This window comes from Tamandua tetradactyla, chromosome 2 (genome assembly GCF_023851605.1).
Source record: "Tamandua tetradactyla isolate mTamTet1 chromosome 2, mTamTet1.pri, whole genome shotgun sequence".
NCBI classification, from domain to species: domain Eukaryota; kingdom Metazoa; phylum Chordata; class Mammalia; order Pilosa; family Myrmecophagidae; genus Tamandua; species Tamandua tetradactyla.
This window is the reverse complement of record NC_135328.1, coordinates 112,565,536-112,581,835: the sequence shown is the minus strand read 5'-3', so window position 1 is coordinate 112,581,835 and position 16,300 is coordinate 112,565,536. Positions and strand designations below refer to the sequence as shown.

Below are 16,300 nucleotides of genomic sequence, written 5' to 3'. Positions count from 1 at the left end.
TTTTGTCTCTGCCCAGCACCTCTGAGGTCAGCAGGCCAGAATGACCCTTTGTTTCTGGGAGCACAGATTTCCCAGGGCTGGACTCTTCCTAATACAGAAAGCAAGGTTGAATAAATATGTGAGCTCATGCTTTCATTGCACAAAGGACATCGCTATTTTGATTCACCTGTGGAAATGGGGATGCTTCTGAATCCTGTGTTTGTCGTGTAGCCACCTCTTCTCTCACTGATTCTGGCCTTCACAATTGAAGAGGCAGACCTTTATCTTTCTTTAAGGAATACACTGGAGATTTGGAGATTTTGCATGTTGTTTTTGTTTTTCCTTTTTTACATTTTTATACATTCACAGACCTGGGCAGAATTTTTTTTTTTCTTGTTCCTTTTTTGGGGGAGATCAAAACTAGGATTCAGTTTACTCAACGGTAAAAGAAACTATCAACTGATGACAAACCCAAGGATCCTCTATGACTGTGCATCCTGTAAAGACAACAAATGCTAATTACAGTAAACAAAGATTCCTTTCCTAATAATAAAGCCTCTGAGCTCTGAATAAAGGTCTTCACATTTACCTTGACTTTTAGAATCCTGATCAACTGTGGCCTGTGCTAACCTGGAATTAATATAAGATTCAATGCAAAGGATCAACTGTGGCCTGTGCTAACCTGGAATTAATATAAGAATTCAATGCAAAGGACATTAAGTCACTACCCAAGGAAATGGCATACACATAATATCTGTATATTTTTTAATTTGGGTGATAAAAAACGAGTCACCAAACATGAAATTTTAGTCATTTCTGGTCAATATCAATTTAATTATTTCAGTTTTTGGTTCAGTGTACCTCAGAATTGTTTGCCTGTTTCTCTTTTTTTTTTTCATTAGAGAAATTATGTTTATAGAAAAATCATGCATAAATTCATAGTTTCCTTATATCTCCCTGTTGTTAGCATCTTGCATCAGTGTGGTACATTTGTTAAAATTGATGAAAGAACAGTTTTCTGTTGGTACTATTAACTGTAGCCCACATTCTGCATTAGGGCTCACTATATTGTACAGTACTGTGAGATTTTTTTGTTTTTAATTTTATTCTGGTAACATACATACTACACCAAATTTCCCCTTTTAACCATATTTGAATATATACTTCAGTTGTATTAATTATGTTCACAATGTCATGCCACCATCACCATGATCCATTACCAAAGCTTTTCCATCAACAGAAATAGAAAGTTTGTTCAATTTAAGCATTAACTCTTGGGAAGAATTTTACTTTCTAGGCAGATTTGTAAGAAAAACTAGAGGGAGTGTATTTAACTGCTCTTGGTCAGAGACCTAAAACGGCATTCCATTTTTTTGGCACTTGGATCACGAAAAAAGAAAAAGTCTGCAGGTGCTCTCTCATACCCTCCTCAGGGGATGTTGGCTATTGCACATCAGCAGACACTGAAGGCACACACACACACACACACACATACACACAGAGTCCAAAACTAACAACACAACAGTGTTTACCTTGAGCTCTGGCAGGAAATCATTATTCAATCTGGTTTGTTTTATCAGGCAATTCCAGGGCCACACAGATGGAGCCAGCTGTATTGACATTTCCAACGATGGCACCAAGCTCTGGACAGGCGGTTTGGACAACACGGTCAGATCCTGGGACCTGCGTGAAGGGCGACAGCTGCAGCAGCACGACTTCACCTCGCAGGTGACCAGCTCTGCCTACCCCCGAATGTCGGAGGTGGTTTTGTGCGGGCTGTCTTCCACCCACCCCACCTCCAGAATAATAGTAGCTAGACAGACAGGTAGATTTGAGAAACTCCTTTAAAAAGCAAAACAAAACTCCCCTGAAACTCATATTGTGGTTTTCAAAATCCCTGTAGGTTAAGACATACTAGCTGTTTTATTCCTTTAAGGAATTTGTGCACTGAAAAATGTACAGTTTCTCTTCAACTGCGTTTGATCTGTTGTACATATTCTCACCCTCTGGTGTGGGAGGTGAAAGATGATGAAAGATGATTATTTGATTCCCATATAAATAGAGCTTGAAAAATGTGCAGGGATGTCACTAGGAGTGGAGAAAAATCACAACAGCCCTGAAAGTTAATTCATTTCCCTTGCATCAGGGAGCTTGAAAAAATGCAGAGGGATCTCAGTCGATGCCCATTTTATTACTCATCCCTTAAAAAATGGATCCATGGCTGACTAGATTTATGGAGTGTGGAATAATATAAAAATGGCAACTTTGATTTTTGGATTGTGAAAGTTACTTAGATGTCGTGTCTGAATCTAGGCTTGTGTTGGGAAAGACAGTGCTTGCTAGTCTAAGTGCTTTCTGATGGTGGAATCGTTCCTTTGATCATTACTTGGTATTTATTTACTTTCTTTTAGAATAAAAATAATGCCACTCAGAAAAAATAGGACAAAGATGGAAAATAACTATACATATTACTAAATTCCATATGTCGGTTAACATATTTTGATGAGTTCCTTGTAGTCTTCGTTCCACCCCTTTCCCAGTGTAAGTGGGATATTATTTATGGTTTGCCTCTTTTTTTTTTAACTTCTTATGGAAAACTTCAAACAAATATAAAAGCACTGAGACTGTTCAAGCATATGTGCTGGTCCAGAGAACTGTACAATAAACTCCATGTGCCTCTCACCTAGCTGAAACAATTGTTAACACATGGCCAATTCCTGCCCCCAAACACCAGTTATTTAAAAGTAAGTCCTAGACTTCATGCCATTTCATCTATAAATATTTCATTTAGTATCTCTAAAATATAAGGGCTTTTTAAAAACTGTCATACACACAAATACCGTTATTTAGAAAATTCTTTAATATCATATGCGATTGTAAGTGTTCAGATTTTTCCAATTGTTATATAAAGATTTTTTTAACTATTGATCCTTCTGGTTTGGGTTGCTTGTCCTGTAGAGTTTCCCCAGTCTGGATTTAGCTAATAGCACACACACACACACCATTTTTTCCCCTCTTCGTCTTTTTCTTTTTAACTGTTAAAAGGTTTTTTTCATTGTGATAAAAGATATAAACTTGCCATTTTACCCATTTTTGAAATACACCATTCAGTGGCCGAGGTATACAGTCAGTGGTTCACGATATCATCACATAGTTGTCGCTTTAGCACCATGATCATTTTTAGAGCATTTGTGTTACTTCAGGAGAAGAAATAAGAAGGAAAAAAGAAAACCCCAAACATCCTATATTCTCTTCCCCACCCCTACCCACTTATTGACCACTAGTATTGGATTCTATGCAATTTTAAGGTTTACAATAGAGATAGGTTTACTAAGTGTGGCAGTGGAACAGAACAGAACATTCAGAAGTAGATCCAGACAAACACAGGCAATTGACTCTTTTTTCTTTTTTCATTTGTTCTATATAGTTTTATCTCTGAAACACCCCAAAGAGAACTTATACCCATTAAGCAGTAAAGGAATAGTTTCCTGTTCCACCCTCCCCTCAGTCCCCTGGTAATCTCTGATCTACCTTCTGTCTCTATGAATATGTTTAAATCTAGATATTTTGTATAAGTGGAATCATAGAATAACTGTCCTTGTGTGTCTGGCTTATTTCACTTGGCATAATGTTTTCATGGTTCATACATGTTGGTAGTATGTATCCGAACTCTATTCCTTTTTACAGCTGAATAACCCATTTGTAGAATATGCCACATTTTGCTTATCCATTTTATCAGTTGATGGACATTTGGGTTGTAGTCAGCAATTGTGAATAATGCTGCTTTGAACATTTAGTGTACAATTATCTGTTTAAATCCCTGTTTTCAGCTCTCTCTGGTACAAACCTAGAAGTGGTATTATGGTTTGTTTAACTTTTTGAGGAACCCCCAAACTGTTTTCTGTACCTCCATTCTTGTTGGCCTTTTTACCTCCTACCTTTTTTGGGCAGAATAACTTGCAAACCTTGTCCTGTTCTTTATAGATATTCTCGCTTGGGTACTGCCCCACTGGAGAATGGCTCGCCGTGGGCATGGAGAGCAGCAACGTGGAAGTTCTTCACGTGAACAAGCCTGACAAGTACCAGTTGCATCTCCACGAGAGCTGTGTGCTGTCTCTAAAATTTGCTTATTGTGGTGAGTTCATCTAAAAGGAAACTGGAAGACGTTCATGGCCTGAGTGGAAAATACTTTTTAAGAAATATGGTAGAGATCATACCTGGAAAAAATGTTGTGCTCTGAGCAGCTGGATGCAATAACTATTAATATGTCTCTAGGAGGATAGTAATGTCGTTTCGGTCTGTTTCACTATTTTGAAAAAAGTCAAAAAGCCTGGCTATGAAACTGCCTGATATTGTATTTTGACACATATTTGTTTTTTGTGGAAGGAGTCTGAGATGGGGTAGGGGAGTATTTAATTGCTACTCTAAAGTGGGATGGTTGGAAGTTTATAAAGGATTGCATCAGGAACAGTGGAAGTCTCTGTGCACTGACCAGGATGAAGAACTCAGCATAGGGGAAGGAATTATATAGCTGTGTCCAGGATTTACACTCTGGAGTGAAGATAAAGAGGAGAGAAGTTCATATTGAAAGTATTTGTGTGCTCAGACATTTGCTCACAGGATGGTTCAATCAGTAGCTGTCACTTCTTGAGCACTTGTGCCAGTGCTCTTGGTTCCGTGTGCCATATGTTGTGCTTGTAATGTTACTTAAATGAGCCATTTAATCCTACCTGGTCCCATGTTATCGTGAAGAGACTGACCAATGGAGAACAATTTTACTTACTCACTATTTGATGACCCACCCATGCTGGTTTTAATACTATGTGTCATAAATCCAGTAGCTAAGGGTGCTGACGTGGTCCCTGCCACCACTTGGACAATACACAACGTCACACAGATAATTCACAGGGGAGCCCAGATTTAAAACCTCTGCTCTTTCCACTCAGGTCATAGACCAGCACCTTGGGTGTCATTGTCCCTTCTTTTAAAAATGGTCTCAGTTTGATTAAGTCCAAGTGGCTAATTATATTGTAGGAATTTTAATCTTGCTAAAACGTCATGTTCCTTTGCTAATTCTAGGTAAATGGTTTGTGAGTACTGGAAAAGATAACCTGCTCAACGCCTGGCGGACCCCCTATGGAGCCAGTATATTCCAGGTTAGTACGTGCTTCTTACTGAGATTGGCATTTTGATCATGGTGCCCCTGGGGACACTGGAAGTGAAGAAGCCTAGGAGGGAGCAGGGGCCCTTCCTGTCTGTCTTCCACATTAAATGTGTGCCCACTGTTTTCTCTTCCAGTCCAAAGAGTCCTCATCCGTGCTTAGCTGTGACATCTCTGTGGACGATAAATACATAGTCACTGGTTCAGGGGACAAGAAGGCTACAGTCTATGAAGTCATCTACTGACAACATCATGTGATCTAATGTCTATAGTTGAATTGGGCCAAAATGTTTTGAATTTGTAGAAATAGAAAAGTTGTAACTTTAAAAGAAAAAAAAAAACGTTTCTAAACCTTGACACAAAACTACGTTGGGTCTACAAAGAGGTGGCGATGAGTCCATTACAGAAGGTCACCTACCTGCATAGACCAAATGGAGCACCAAGGTAAAATGGACAGAGGGGCCAAAGGCTGTAGGATAGAGGAACAGAATCAGCTGAACCACGTCAGCACCCGTAATTCTCTTTCCGTGTGACCTCCTGCCCAATCAATCGCGCATTGCCTGAGTGTGAGATTACCTTTCTGTTCCTTGCAGTTCAACTCACCTTCCGTCCTTTGTAGAGCAGTGGTGTCTCCAATGAACTTGTTTCCTGGTTTTGCATCTTGTGAAATGTTTCTTTTGTTTTGTTTTTTGTATTTTTGTTGAAGGTTAAACATTTGTATAAATTGTAAATATATTTGGTTTATTACAGTAAAGGCTTTAGTACCAATAACTTTTTTTCCATTCATTCTTTATTGTATTGATCACAGCTTTGAGACTCTTGATGTGGGTTTTATAAGCAGAAAGAGGAAGTTTTAAAATGCGCTTCTTATTTTATGCATATATTGGGACAGGGACTTCCACTGCCATAGAATCTAATCTATCAAGCACGTCTGTGTTATCAGAAACCCATGACTAGGAATTGTGATGAACTGTAACTTTAGTAATTGCAGTTTTATTTGGGATTACTTCATCAAGATTAATTCTTTGGTTATGATATTCTTGTGATTCAAGGTCACAAATGAAAGCTCTCTTTTTTTCTTGATGCTTCACTGGAAGACAGAATATTCTTTTCTCCAGGAAGGTGCAGTCCTTTCAGATGTGTACTCTCTCTTCACAGGCTTCATATTTCAAGAAATATAGGTGACTGAGTTTTATGATAAGATCTGTGATGCTCGCAAAGCTATTAAGAGTTCGTTAACCTGCGAAAGAAAACATGGAAAGTCAGTTGGTTTTATCTTCATTAATACTTATTTAATCTATTACATTAATTTACGTAAGCCAACCGTACTCAACATTTAACCCCATCCTTCTCATTAAGGCTTTGCCTGAAATTACAGCCATTGCTACCCATCATTAAGCTTTGGTCCTTGTCTTTGTTGACAAATTTTTACTAATTTGGTTATAACCCTGGACTTTTAATGAGTTACCATGCATGTTATCTTGTGAAAAGGGCTATGTGACTCATTCTTTATATACCTATTATTTACTGTCACATTTTAAAAAATAATTGTTAATAATTTTAAGCCAAGTTTCTTGGTTGTTTTAAAAATAGCACTTAATGAATTTTTAATGTTCTTGTTTTCTTATGATCCAGCAAGTTGTTGGCAGTTTGTCTTAATATTTTTCATTCATTATCCACTCTTTCTTGCTTTTATAGATTTTAAAAACATTACTTTGTTTGCTTTTTGCCAAAAAATATTTGTTTATGTACTGTTTGTTAAATATTTTCATTTCTCATTAATCGAGTGGTAAATCCTTAATTACTAAAGCTGATTTCTTTCTCATCTCTTCCTCATATAATTAAGTAGATTTCTATATTATAAGCTGATGACTTATTAACCATTTACCTTTTTTGTTTGTCCTCCTTCTTTACCTTCCCTCTTTTCTGTGATAAGGTAAAGGTTAAGATGCTGTAACAGAAACCCAACAATAGAGTGGCTAAAATACTTGATTCTTTTCCTACTTATGACCAGAAACCCAGGCCAGCATTGCAGCTTGGTGCTTCCAAGTTTGCCCTCACTTCGAGCCCAATAAAAGGGGACAGTGTGGAAGTCCAGGGAAAGGCACATGCTTTTAAAAACAAATGACTAAGAATTTATTGCGTCACGTCCCTACCCAGTTTCTTGGCATGGACTTCATCTTGTGGCACACCTGGCAACGAGGGAGCATAGGAAATGTGGTCTTTTCTAGACAGTCATGTGCCCCTGGAGAAGAGGGGGTGCATTTGGAGGGATTCTGAGATAAAGAAACAGTCCTATTTCCTGTTGGATCTTCTCCCGTCACGCTTCAGGTTTCCCAACCTTCTTATGTTCTTCTCCTAATGGGATTTTCTAAAGCTCCAAACCTCACCAACTTGTCTGTTATCTTCAGTCTGATGAATCCACTTCCATTTGATTTTTGTATGAGACACTGGTTTGGAGTAAAGGGTTCTGGAAGAGCTCCACTGCGTGGGGGTTTGGAATCTTGCAAAATTGTCTAGACAATTGTTTTCCACTTGTAAAATGGGAATAGTAAAACCTGTCATGGCTGTCTCTGTGGGTTTTGAGAGGACCACAAGTGGATGTATAAAGCAGCATTCTGATGGAATTTGTCTCAGAAGTGGAAGGCATTAGTGAGAGAATGATTTCTTCTTAAACTGTGGAATTAGGAGTCACTACTCCTCTTCCCAAGGAGACTGGAATCGTGATGGTGGAAACCTGGGTAAACCAAATGTTTGTATACCTCCTGGCCATGAACATGGATTACAAAGTAGGCTTCAACAGATTCAGATTCAACAAAATATTTATCAGTCACCTCTATGTGCCAAGAGCCCTGCTAGGCAGATTTCACATATAAAAGTGTTGAGAAGTGCTTGATGTTAGTATCTCTATTTAAGTAGCCAAGGCTCAGGGATGCCGTGTGTCCACAGCTTCACAGCGGGCAGAGCCAAATCCAGGTTTCACTCTGAGCCATGCTGATGTTCTTTCATGTCTCAGAACTTGCTGGGTTTTTTTTCCCCAATTTCCCAGCTTCCCTCTTCATTCCATTTTTAAATTTATTTTTAGAGCAATTGTAGGTTTACAGAAAAATCCTACAGAAAATACAGAATTCCTACAGTACCCCACCCACCTATCTCTATACACACACTCTTCCCTATTAATATTTTGCATTAATGTGGTACATTTGTTACAATGGATGAATCAGTATTACTATAATTATATTATTAGCTAAAGTCCATAGTTTACGATAGGGTTCACTTTCATTCCATTTTAAATATTTACAATGTACAAAATTCCCTTAGATACCCATAGAATATTGAGGATATAGGTTTGTGTTTGCCAGTTTATAAGTGAATTCATGTAAATTCTTTTTCCAATTTTTTCTATCAAAAAGTTTTATCTTGGGGCAGGCCATAGTGTCTCAGCAGGCAGAGTTCTCGCCTGCCATGCCAGAGACCCGGGTTCGATTCCCTATGCCTACCCATGTAAAAAAAAGTTATATTTAATATTGATTTTTAAAAAATAACTCAGTCCTTATTTATACTTGTGTGTAGGTTTCTGCTGTTTAGCTCCCATGTGGAATCAGCATTTGTTGGGTCAGAATTGAAGGTCTATTGACCGTTGGTTTTGTAGTACCTTTTTCATGACTGGATATTCCTAGCACTTAATTTTACAATAAGGATAAATATTTCATCAGTATGATAATTAACATTTATTAAGTTTCTGCTATTTGCCAGTAGTAGAGAAGGTGTTTCACCCCACCAATGGCGAAGAAATCAGACTTGATGGATAACTCATAACTTGTGAATACTATAGTAGCTCTAGGGTTCAAACTGAGGATCTCCAGAGCCATAGAACATTCAAACAATCATTTCAAAACTTGTGCTTTTGTCAACAGCACACAGAGGCCATGACTTACCCAATGTTTTCCAACAAATTAGACAAGGATCAAATTCTTAATTCCAACATCTTGTAAAACTCCATCAGGAGGCTACTGCAGGAGGAAGTCTCAGTGGTAACATTTCAGACTCTCCACTCTGTCCATGAATTGTTTCCTTCTGAAGGATGTCATTTCTTCACTCAGCAGAGAAATAGGCAGATCACCACAGTTCCAGGCTTCACTGAGCAAGATAAAATTGGTGGAAGGGTCTTCATATGCCTGGGGAACTTCCTCTTCTGGCAACAAAGCTTCTTGAGCTACACATTTTGTCCTAGCACTAAATAAACAGTTCAATGATTTGTTCTTAATTGAGTTATCAACTTTCTAGAGAAGTTGTTCTGAAATTTTAGTGTTGATCAGGATCACTGGGGGGACTAGTGAAAATTCAGATTTCTAGCCTCAGTTTCAGCATTTCTGATGTAGTAGGTCTGGGTGGAACCTAAGCATTTGCATTTCTAGCAAACTCCCAGGTGATGCTAATGCTGCTGGTTGGGGAACATGCTTTGAGATCTGATCTAAAGGAGCAATCTTTCAAAAGAGCTATCGACTTAACCAAAAACTATTAGAGCATATTCATATTCTCTGCAGACTGGAAGCCTGTCATATTTTCTGCTTTTGGGCTGAAGATTAAAAGTATGTAATGTGTACTGCTTTGAAGTCACTTGACAGCTTTGTTTTGGACAGTGTCTGGCCCCAGAACTAACTTTTGCAGCAGAATACTGTGACAGATCTAAACCACGATTATGTTCTTCCAAAAGTTACATTTTTGTGAAGTCATACTTGAAGCACTGCGACTCTTCTAAGGTTCGGAAACATGTAATGTGTAATGAATGCAGTGGCAGCTCGAAAATACATACTGAATTTATTTTGAGTGGCAATGCATAATTAAAAGGAATCATTCTTTGAAAATTGGAATATTATGTGCAAAATGGTAACCTGCTGGCTTTGTAGAATGTTATGCTTCAATTGGTCATATTTGATTCAGTCAACCAACCAATGTTTATTGAGGATGTGATCTTAGCATGTAGCAGGATGGCCACAACGCTGGAGATGAAGGTGAAATTATTCCAGCAAGAGGGACCTAGAGAAGACTCTGCTAGGGGTAGTGCAGGAGGAATGCAGATAAGGTGCTGCCTTAAAGCCAACAATAATGGATGGACAGGCAGCTCTCAACAGTCTTGCCTATGAATTACCAATTTGATGTTGACTGGTCCTTGGCTAGGACAACCAATGGTGCCATTCCAACAAGTGTTTTGAATATCTCTTCTGTGCCAGGCACCGTGCCAAGGCTTTCCATATGTTCTCTCATTTAATTGCATTTGATTACTAGGTGTACACAGGTTGTAAAAAAACATTCCTTTTTTGTTTTTATTGTTAATTTTCTTTAAATCATAAAAGTGTCAAATGGCTGGTTTTAAGTTTGGGAAATATGGCGAGGTTCAAAGAAGAAAATAAAAACCTATAAGGCACCATTTAGAAACAATTGACACATTGGTATTTTTCCTGCAATCATGAAATATACATATTATTATTAATAGCTAATATTGAGTGTTTATGTTCTAGTTTGCTAGCTGCTGGAATGCAATATACCAGAAACAAAATGACTTTTAAAAAAGGGAATTTAATAAGTTGGTAGTTTACAGTTCTAAGGCTGAGAAAATGTCCAAATTAAAACAAGTCTATAGAAATGTCCAATTTAAGACATCCAGGGAAAGATACCTTGGTTCAAGAAGGCTGATGATGTTCAACGTTTCTCTCTCAGGTAGAAGGGCACATGGCAAACACGGCAGTATCTGCTGGCTTTCTCGTGGCTCTACCAAAAGGGGCTCTCTCCAAAATGTTTCCACTTTTAAAGGATTCCAGTAAGCAACTCCACCTTCAGTGGGTGGAGACACACCTCCATGGAAATCATCTAATCAAAAGTTACCACCCATAGTTGGGTGGGTCACATCTCCATGGGAACAATCAAAATGCTCCCACCCAGCAATATTGAATGAGGATTAAAGGACATGGTTTTTCTGGGGTCCAGCACAGATTCAAACCAGCACAGTTTACTATGTGCCAAGGACTGCTATGCAGTTTATATGTGTTATCTCATCAAATCCTTAACAAAAGTCCTCCTAGTTTCAAACTCATTTAACAGGTGATGAAACTGAGGCATGCAGGGTTTTAGTAATTAGTTTGAGATTGTACAGCCAAATGTTGTTGGAGTCAGATTTTTACCTAAGGGGCCAGACTCGAAAGCCTATTCTTACTGTTCCTCCTGCTTGTCTACAGTTTTGTAACCTACTTCTTACTTCATTTCTCCCTCTAGTTAAGAATTACTCAGAAACGTTGTTATGCTATTTGCCCATTTCTTGTTCGTAAGTTATGGGAGCTGTTTCTAACATTGAAATATAATCCTTGTGAAGAAAGTGTTCATATGTAATATTTTCCCTTTATTTCTGCTTCTTTCCTTTTAATTGCTTCCTAGAAGTGGAATTTCTGCATCAAAAGATATAAAGATATTTCAGATCTTTGATAGTATACACTGCCAAATTGTTTTCCAGAAATATTAAAGGCCCATTTATGCTACCCCTAGCAAAGCATAGCAATGGCAACTTGTCTAAGCTCAACTACATCAGTATTCTTAGTCCAAAAAAGCATTTCCTGATGATAAGCCAAAAATGATAAACCATTTTCCCGTTTAGTTTTGCTCTAGCTTAGTTTCATTGAAAGGATCCTAAAGCAGTCAGCTCACTGACCATCCCATTCTCAGCTGGAATAAACTTCAGCCATTTAAAAATTACAGATTTTTGTTAACAATTCTTAAGAAAGCATTCATAGATCTTTGGTAGTTTCTTACAGACATTAAAAGTCCAATCTTCTCAAGATAGGTTCCTTTTATTTTTTCCAGAGATAACCATTAACATTTTAATGAGTGTTTTCCAGTCTTTTGTATTCACATATGTATATATCTTTAGAAAATTCATCAAGTATTCTCAATATAATTTTGCACATTGCTTTTTTCCACTTGATAAATAATATCTATCATAAACGGATTCTAATGTCAAATTTTCTCTGAAGAAAAATTTTATTTTAAAAAGAATTTTTTTAAGTGAGGAGGCATTGTCTAAAACAAGGAGATGGTCAAATACATGTCAATAAATAAGGTAGGTTTCTGATTGTATACACTTGTGTCTTTGATTCTCAATATTAAGCATCTATAGTTTTTGAGAATAATGTTATTTAAATTAATTAATTGATTAATAATTAAATGGTTCTCTGTAGTTGCATGAGTAAGAGCCTACTTGTAGCAAGAGTATAAGCTGGCAATAGCCCACTGGGCATTGTGTATTAGGAAGAGCATGGTATATAGATCCCAGTTGTGTTATGTATTTATCATTAATTATCATCTGGGCAAGTTCCATAGTCTCTGTGGATCTTCAATTGCAAAACTGGAATAAAAGCAACTATCTCACAGAGTTGTGGGAGGGATTAAATGAGATAATCATACTGAGAATTTGATGTGGTGCTGGTCACCTTGACCACTGAATTTAGTAGCTAAACTTACTTGTGATTGCCTTGGGCAGCAAGTAGATGGTCTTGGTAGACAAAAGCCTGCACGCCACATAACTGGTCGCCTGCAGGGACTCCTAATTAGTCTTTTTTAGGGGTATCAGGTTCTTGTGAAGTCAAGCCTCTGCTTCCAGTACGATCTGAACTGGCATCTTTTCCCTGGAAACAACAAAATGTTACCTTCTGAAAGGGAAATTTCTAAGGAAATTTGTAATGACTTTGCAGTATGCACAGATTGTAGGGGTATGGCAGACTTATTTCAACCCTGTTGTCCTGACACCATCAGTTGATAACTGATGTTTGCCCAATCTGTACACAGCATCACTCAGCTATGGAGGAAGATGCTGATGGGGTCTGAGGGTTAGGTTTGGAGGGAACCCTTTCTTTCTTAGAGCACTGATAAGACCTTCTCACCTAGGAGGAAGATGTGTTTCAGTAGCCGTTGAGTTCGGATGGTATGCTTGTTTGAAATTATTATGTACCCCAAGAAAAGCCATGCTTTAATTCTGATCCAATCTTGTGGGGCTAGACCTACTGTTTAGAGTTTAAAGCTTGATTGGATTTTCTCCATGGAGATGTGACACATCCAATTGTGGTTCTGACCTCATTAGATGGAAATGTGACACAGCCCATTCACTGTGAGTCTTGATTACTAGAGTCCTTTAAAAGGGAAAAGATTTTGGAAAAACCTCAGATGCAGATGCCTGGAGAGCAGAAGCAACAGAGCTGACAGAGACGCTTGGAAATGCTTGGAGTGCCAACAGAGTAGAGCCCAGCAGACGTCATCATCTGCCTTCCCATGAAATCCTAAGCAAGCCAGAACCCAGAGTTGTGTCCCAGAAGTGCTTAAAGAGGAAACCACTGACACCAGAAGCTGGAAGCAACAAACTGGAAACAAGGACAAGCAGATGCCCCCTGTATGCCTTCCCAGGTTGGCCTTCCTTGAGCCAAGGTGTCTTTCTCTGGCTCCCTTAGTTTGGATGGATTTGTGACCTTAGAACTATAAATTTGTAATTTATTAAATCCTCTTTTTAAAAGCCATTCCATTTCTGTTATATCGTATTCTGGCACCTATAACAAACTAAAACAGGTGATATTTATGTCTTGTAAATTGTTTTAGCTTTTTATTTTGAAACAATTTCAAAACTTACAGAACAGTTGCAAAACTATGTACAAAACCCATACAGAGAACTCCAACATAATTCCTATCCAGATATTCATATCCAACAACTTTAAATATTTTGCCATAATTGCCATTTTTTATTCCTTCCTTCCCCCTTCTTTTTCTTTTCCTTTCTTCTTTCTGCCATGTACGTTATGTACAGCATGTTCCTTGAACATTTAATACTTCCAAGTACATTTCCAAAGAACAAACATATTTACTCATGTAATCATTTTAAGTACAGTTATCAAGTTCAAACAACTTAACATTGGTATAAAGCTTACAGTCTATATTCCATTTTTTCCTATGTCCCAATGTCCTTTTGGGCATTTTCTTCTCTGTTATTTGATCTAGTCGAGGGTCATGTGTACATTTAATTGGCACCTCTTTAGACTTTTTTTTTTTAATGGTGGAAGCATATATAAATCATGAATTTTCCCTTCTCATCCACTCCCAAACATACATTAATCATAGTCACAATGTTGTGCTACCATAACCACCATCTATTACCAGGACTTTCGCATGCACCCCCCCAGAAGCCCTGCACTTTTTATGCATTAACTCCATATCTCTTATAATCCTATAGCCTGTACTATTCATTTCTCTAAAAAGGAGTGAGCTATAAGGCTTGCACAGTTTCCACCTGTTCCATTAATTGTCAGGGTTTCACCATTTTTTTGTTGCAAGTGGCCAATGCTCTGGGTGGAATTGGGGCATGCTACTATTTCTTTATTCAGTTTTCCTCTTGCTAAGTCTACTTGCAGAAGTACCCAGTGTAGCAACTTACTTTTACTGTATTCTTTGAGACGGATGTAGCAAGGAACAGCCAGCATGCAAAGCCACTTGCAAAAGCAGGTCAGGGGCTTCCAGTAGACCAAGATAGCAGCGCAAGACACTCCAGGGTACTACCTGTCCATGCACAGATTCTGAACAACCAGAAAAACTGGCAGCTCCATCTTCATCAAAACTCTCAGAATTAGTTAAAGGGTTGTGGTAACTGGGTAAGCATTGAGTCAAGAAAACACAGCTTTAACAATGGTAGGAGAAGCTCATGGTTTACTTGCTGACACCACAGCGTGGAGTCAGCCTGCACTCCCGTTCTGGGTCCCTGGCCCTGTTCAAAGTCTTTTTCAAAAGGAGGAGAGGGAACAATTGTTTCTTGTAAATGGAAGAATTCTGAAGGTCACAAAGAAGCACAAATCCAGGATAAGAAGCAGGCCCAGAAGAGACGGAGGGAGAGGACCCTGCACTTGGCATTTGCCTGCAGCTGATCTTGATAAACCCTGAAGACGAGCAATGCTGAACCAGTTTGCAAAGACTGAAAGGTGTTTTGCCTGGTTTGCTTGTCTTTGTTAGCTCCTGGCATTCAGGGAAATTTCTCTCATATCATTAGTTGGATGCAAATTTGACAGCTGAGGGACTAAATCCTAGTTACCATTTAAAAATATTAAAATGTGCAGTTTGAAAAAAAGGTTACAAGACAAAGAAAGAGGAGATGGATGGTTCATCAAAGGAACAAGATAAAAATCCAGAGACCAGAATACAAAGAATACCAGACTTTGGTATTCTGGAAAAAGACTTAGAAAACAACAACAAAAAAGACTTCTTATGCTCAAGGAGATAAAGGGAAACTCAGAGAAAGAACTATAGGATATCAGAAAAGCAATGAATGAATAATATGAGAATCTTAGTCAAGGAAGAAATTTTGAAAAGAACTAAAAAATATTGGAGTTGAAGACCACAATAACTGAAGTGAAAAATTCCCTGAAGGGTTTCAACTGGAGCTGGCAAAAAGAAGAATGGGTGAACTCAAAGACAAGAGGATTGAAATGATTCAAGCTAGGGACTCAAAGATTAAAATAGAAAACAAACAGAGTGTAAGCTATGTAGGGCAGCATAAGGAGTACCAATATACCCATTATGGGAGTCCCAGAGGAAGAAAGAGAAGGATGGGACCGGAGGACTATTCAAAGAAATAAGGGCAGAAAACTTCCTAAATTCAATGAAAGACATGCACATTCAAGTAGTCCAATGAACCCTAAAAAGGATAAACTCATAGAGAACCATGCCCAGACACATAGTAGTCAGTTAAATGTAACGGATAAGGAGAGAGTTCTGAAAACTGCAAGAAAAAATGTGCATTGTGCAAGGGAGTCCCAATAAGACTGAGGGCTGATTTCTCATCAGAAACATGGAGGCAAGAAGGCAGACTGACAAAATATTTAAAGTGCTGAAAGAAATCAATTGCCAATCAAGAATTTTGTGTCCAGCAAAACTATTTTTCAAAAATGAGGGAGAAATTAAGACTTTCCCAAATACATTAAGACTGAGGGAGTTAATTAATACTAGAGACTTCTAAAGACTGAAAGAAAAGACCACTAGACAGTGAATAAAAGTGACAGAAAAACCTTCATTAAAGTTAACTATGTGGATAATTATAAATGCCATGCTACTGTATTTTTTGGTCTATAACACCACTTT

General features: G+C 38.1%; 1 protein-coding gene and 1 long non-coding RNA gene across 11 annotated transcripts in view; one reads left to right on the top strand and one right to left on the bottom strand.

Annotated features, from left to right (window-relative positions):
• Positions 1-6,813, top strand: part of TLE1 (TLE family member 1, transcriptional corepressor) — an 85,865-nt gene extending 79,052 nt beyond the window's left edge. For all 10 annotated transcript variants that reach the window (XM_077148500.1, XM_077148497.1, XM_077148506.1 and 7 more), the window contains 4 exons: positions 1,560-1,707; positions 3,964-4,114; positions 5,059-5,135; positions 5,278-6,813. In XM_077148500.1, the coding sequence (XP_077004615.1) occupies positions 1,560-1,707; positions 3,964-4,114; positions 5,059-5,135; positions 5,278-5,385 (484 nt within the window). In that variant the 3' untranslated portion in view covers positions 5,386-6,813. The remainder of the gene's footprint in view (positions 1-1,559; positions 1,708-3,963; positions 4,115-5,058; positions 5,136-5,277) is intronic.
• Positions 5,928-16,300, bottom strand: part of LOC143673685 (uncharacterized) — a 34,876-nt gene continuing 24,503 nt past the window's right edge. Inside the window, exons 4-5 of the long non-coding RNA XR_013170521.1 lie at positions 12,653-12,816; positions 5,928-6,380 (exon numbers count right to left, since the gene is read on the bottom strand). This is a non-coding gene — a long non-coding RNA (uncharacterized LOC143673685). The remainder of the gene's footprint in view (positions 6,381-12,652; positions 12,817-16,300) is intronic.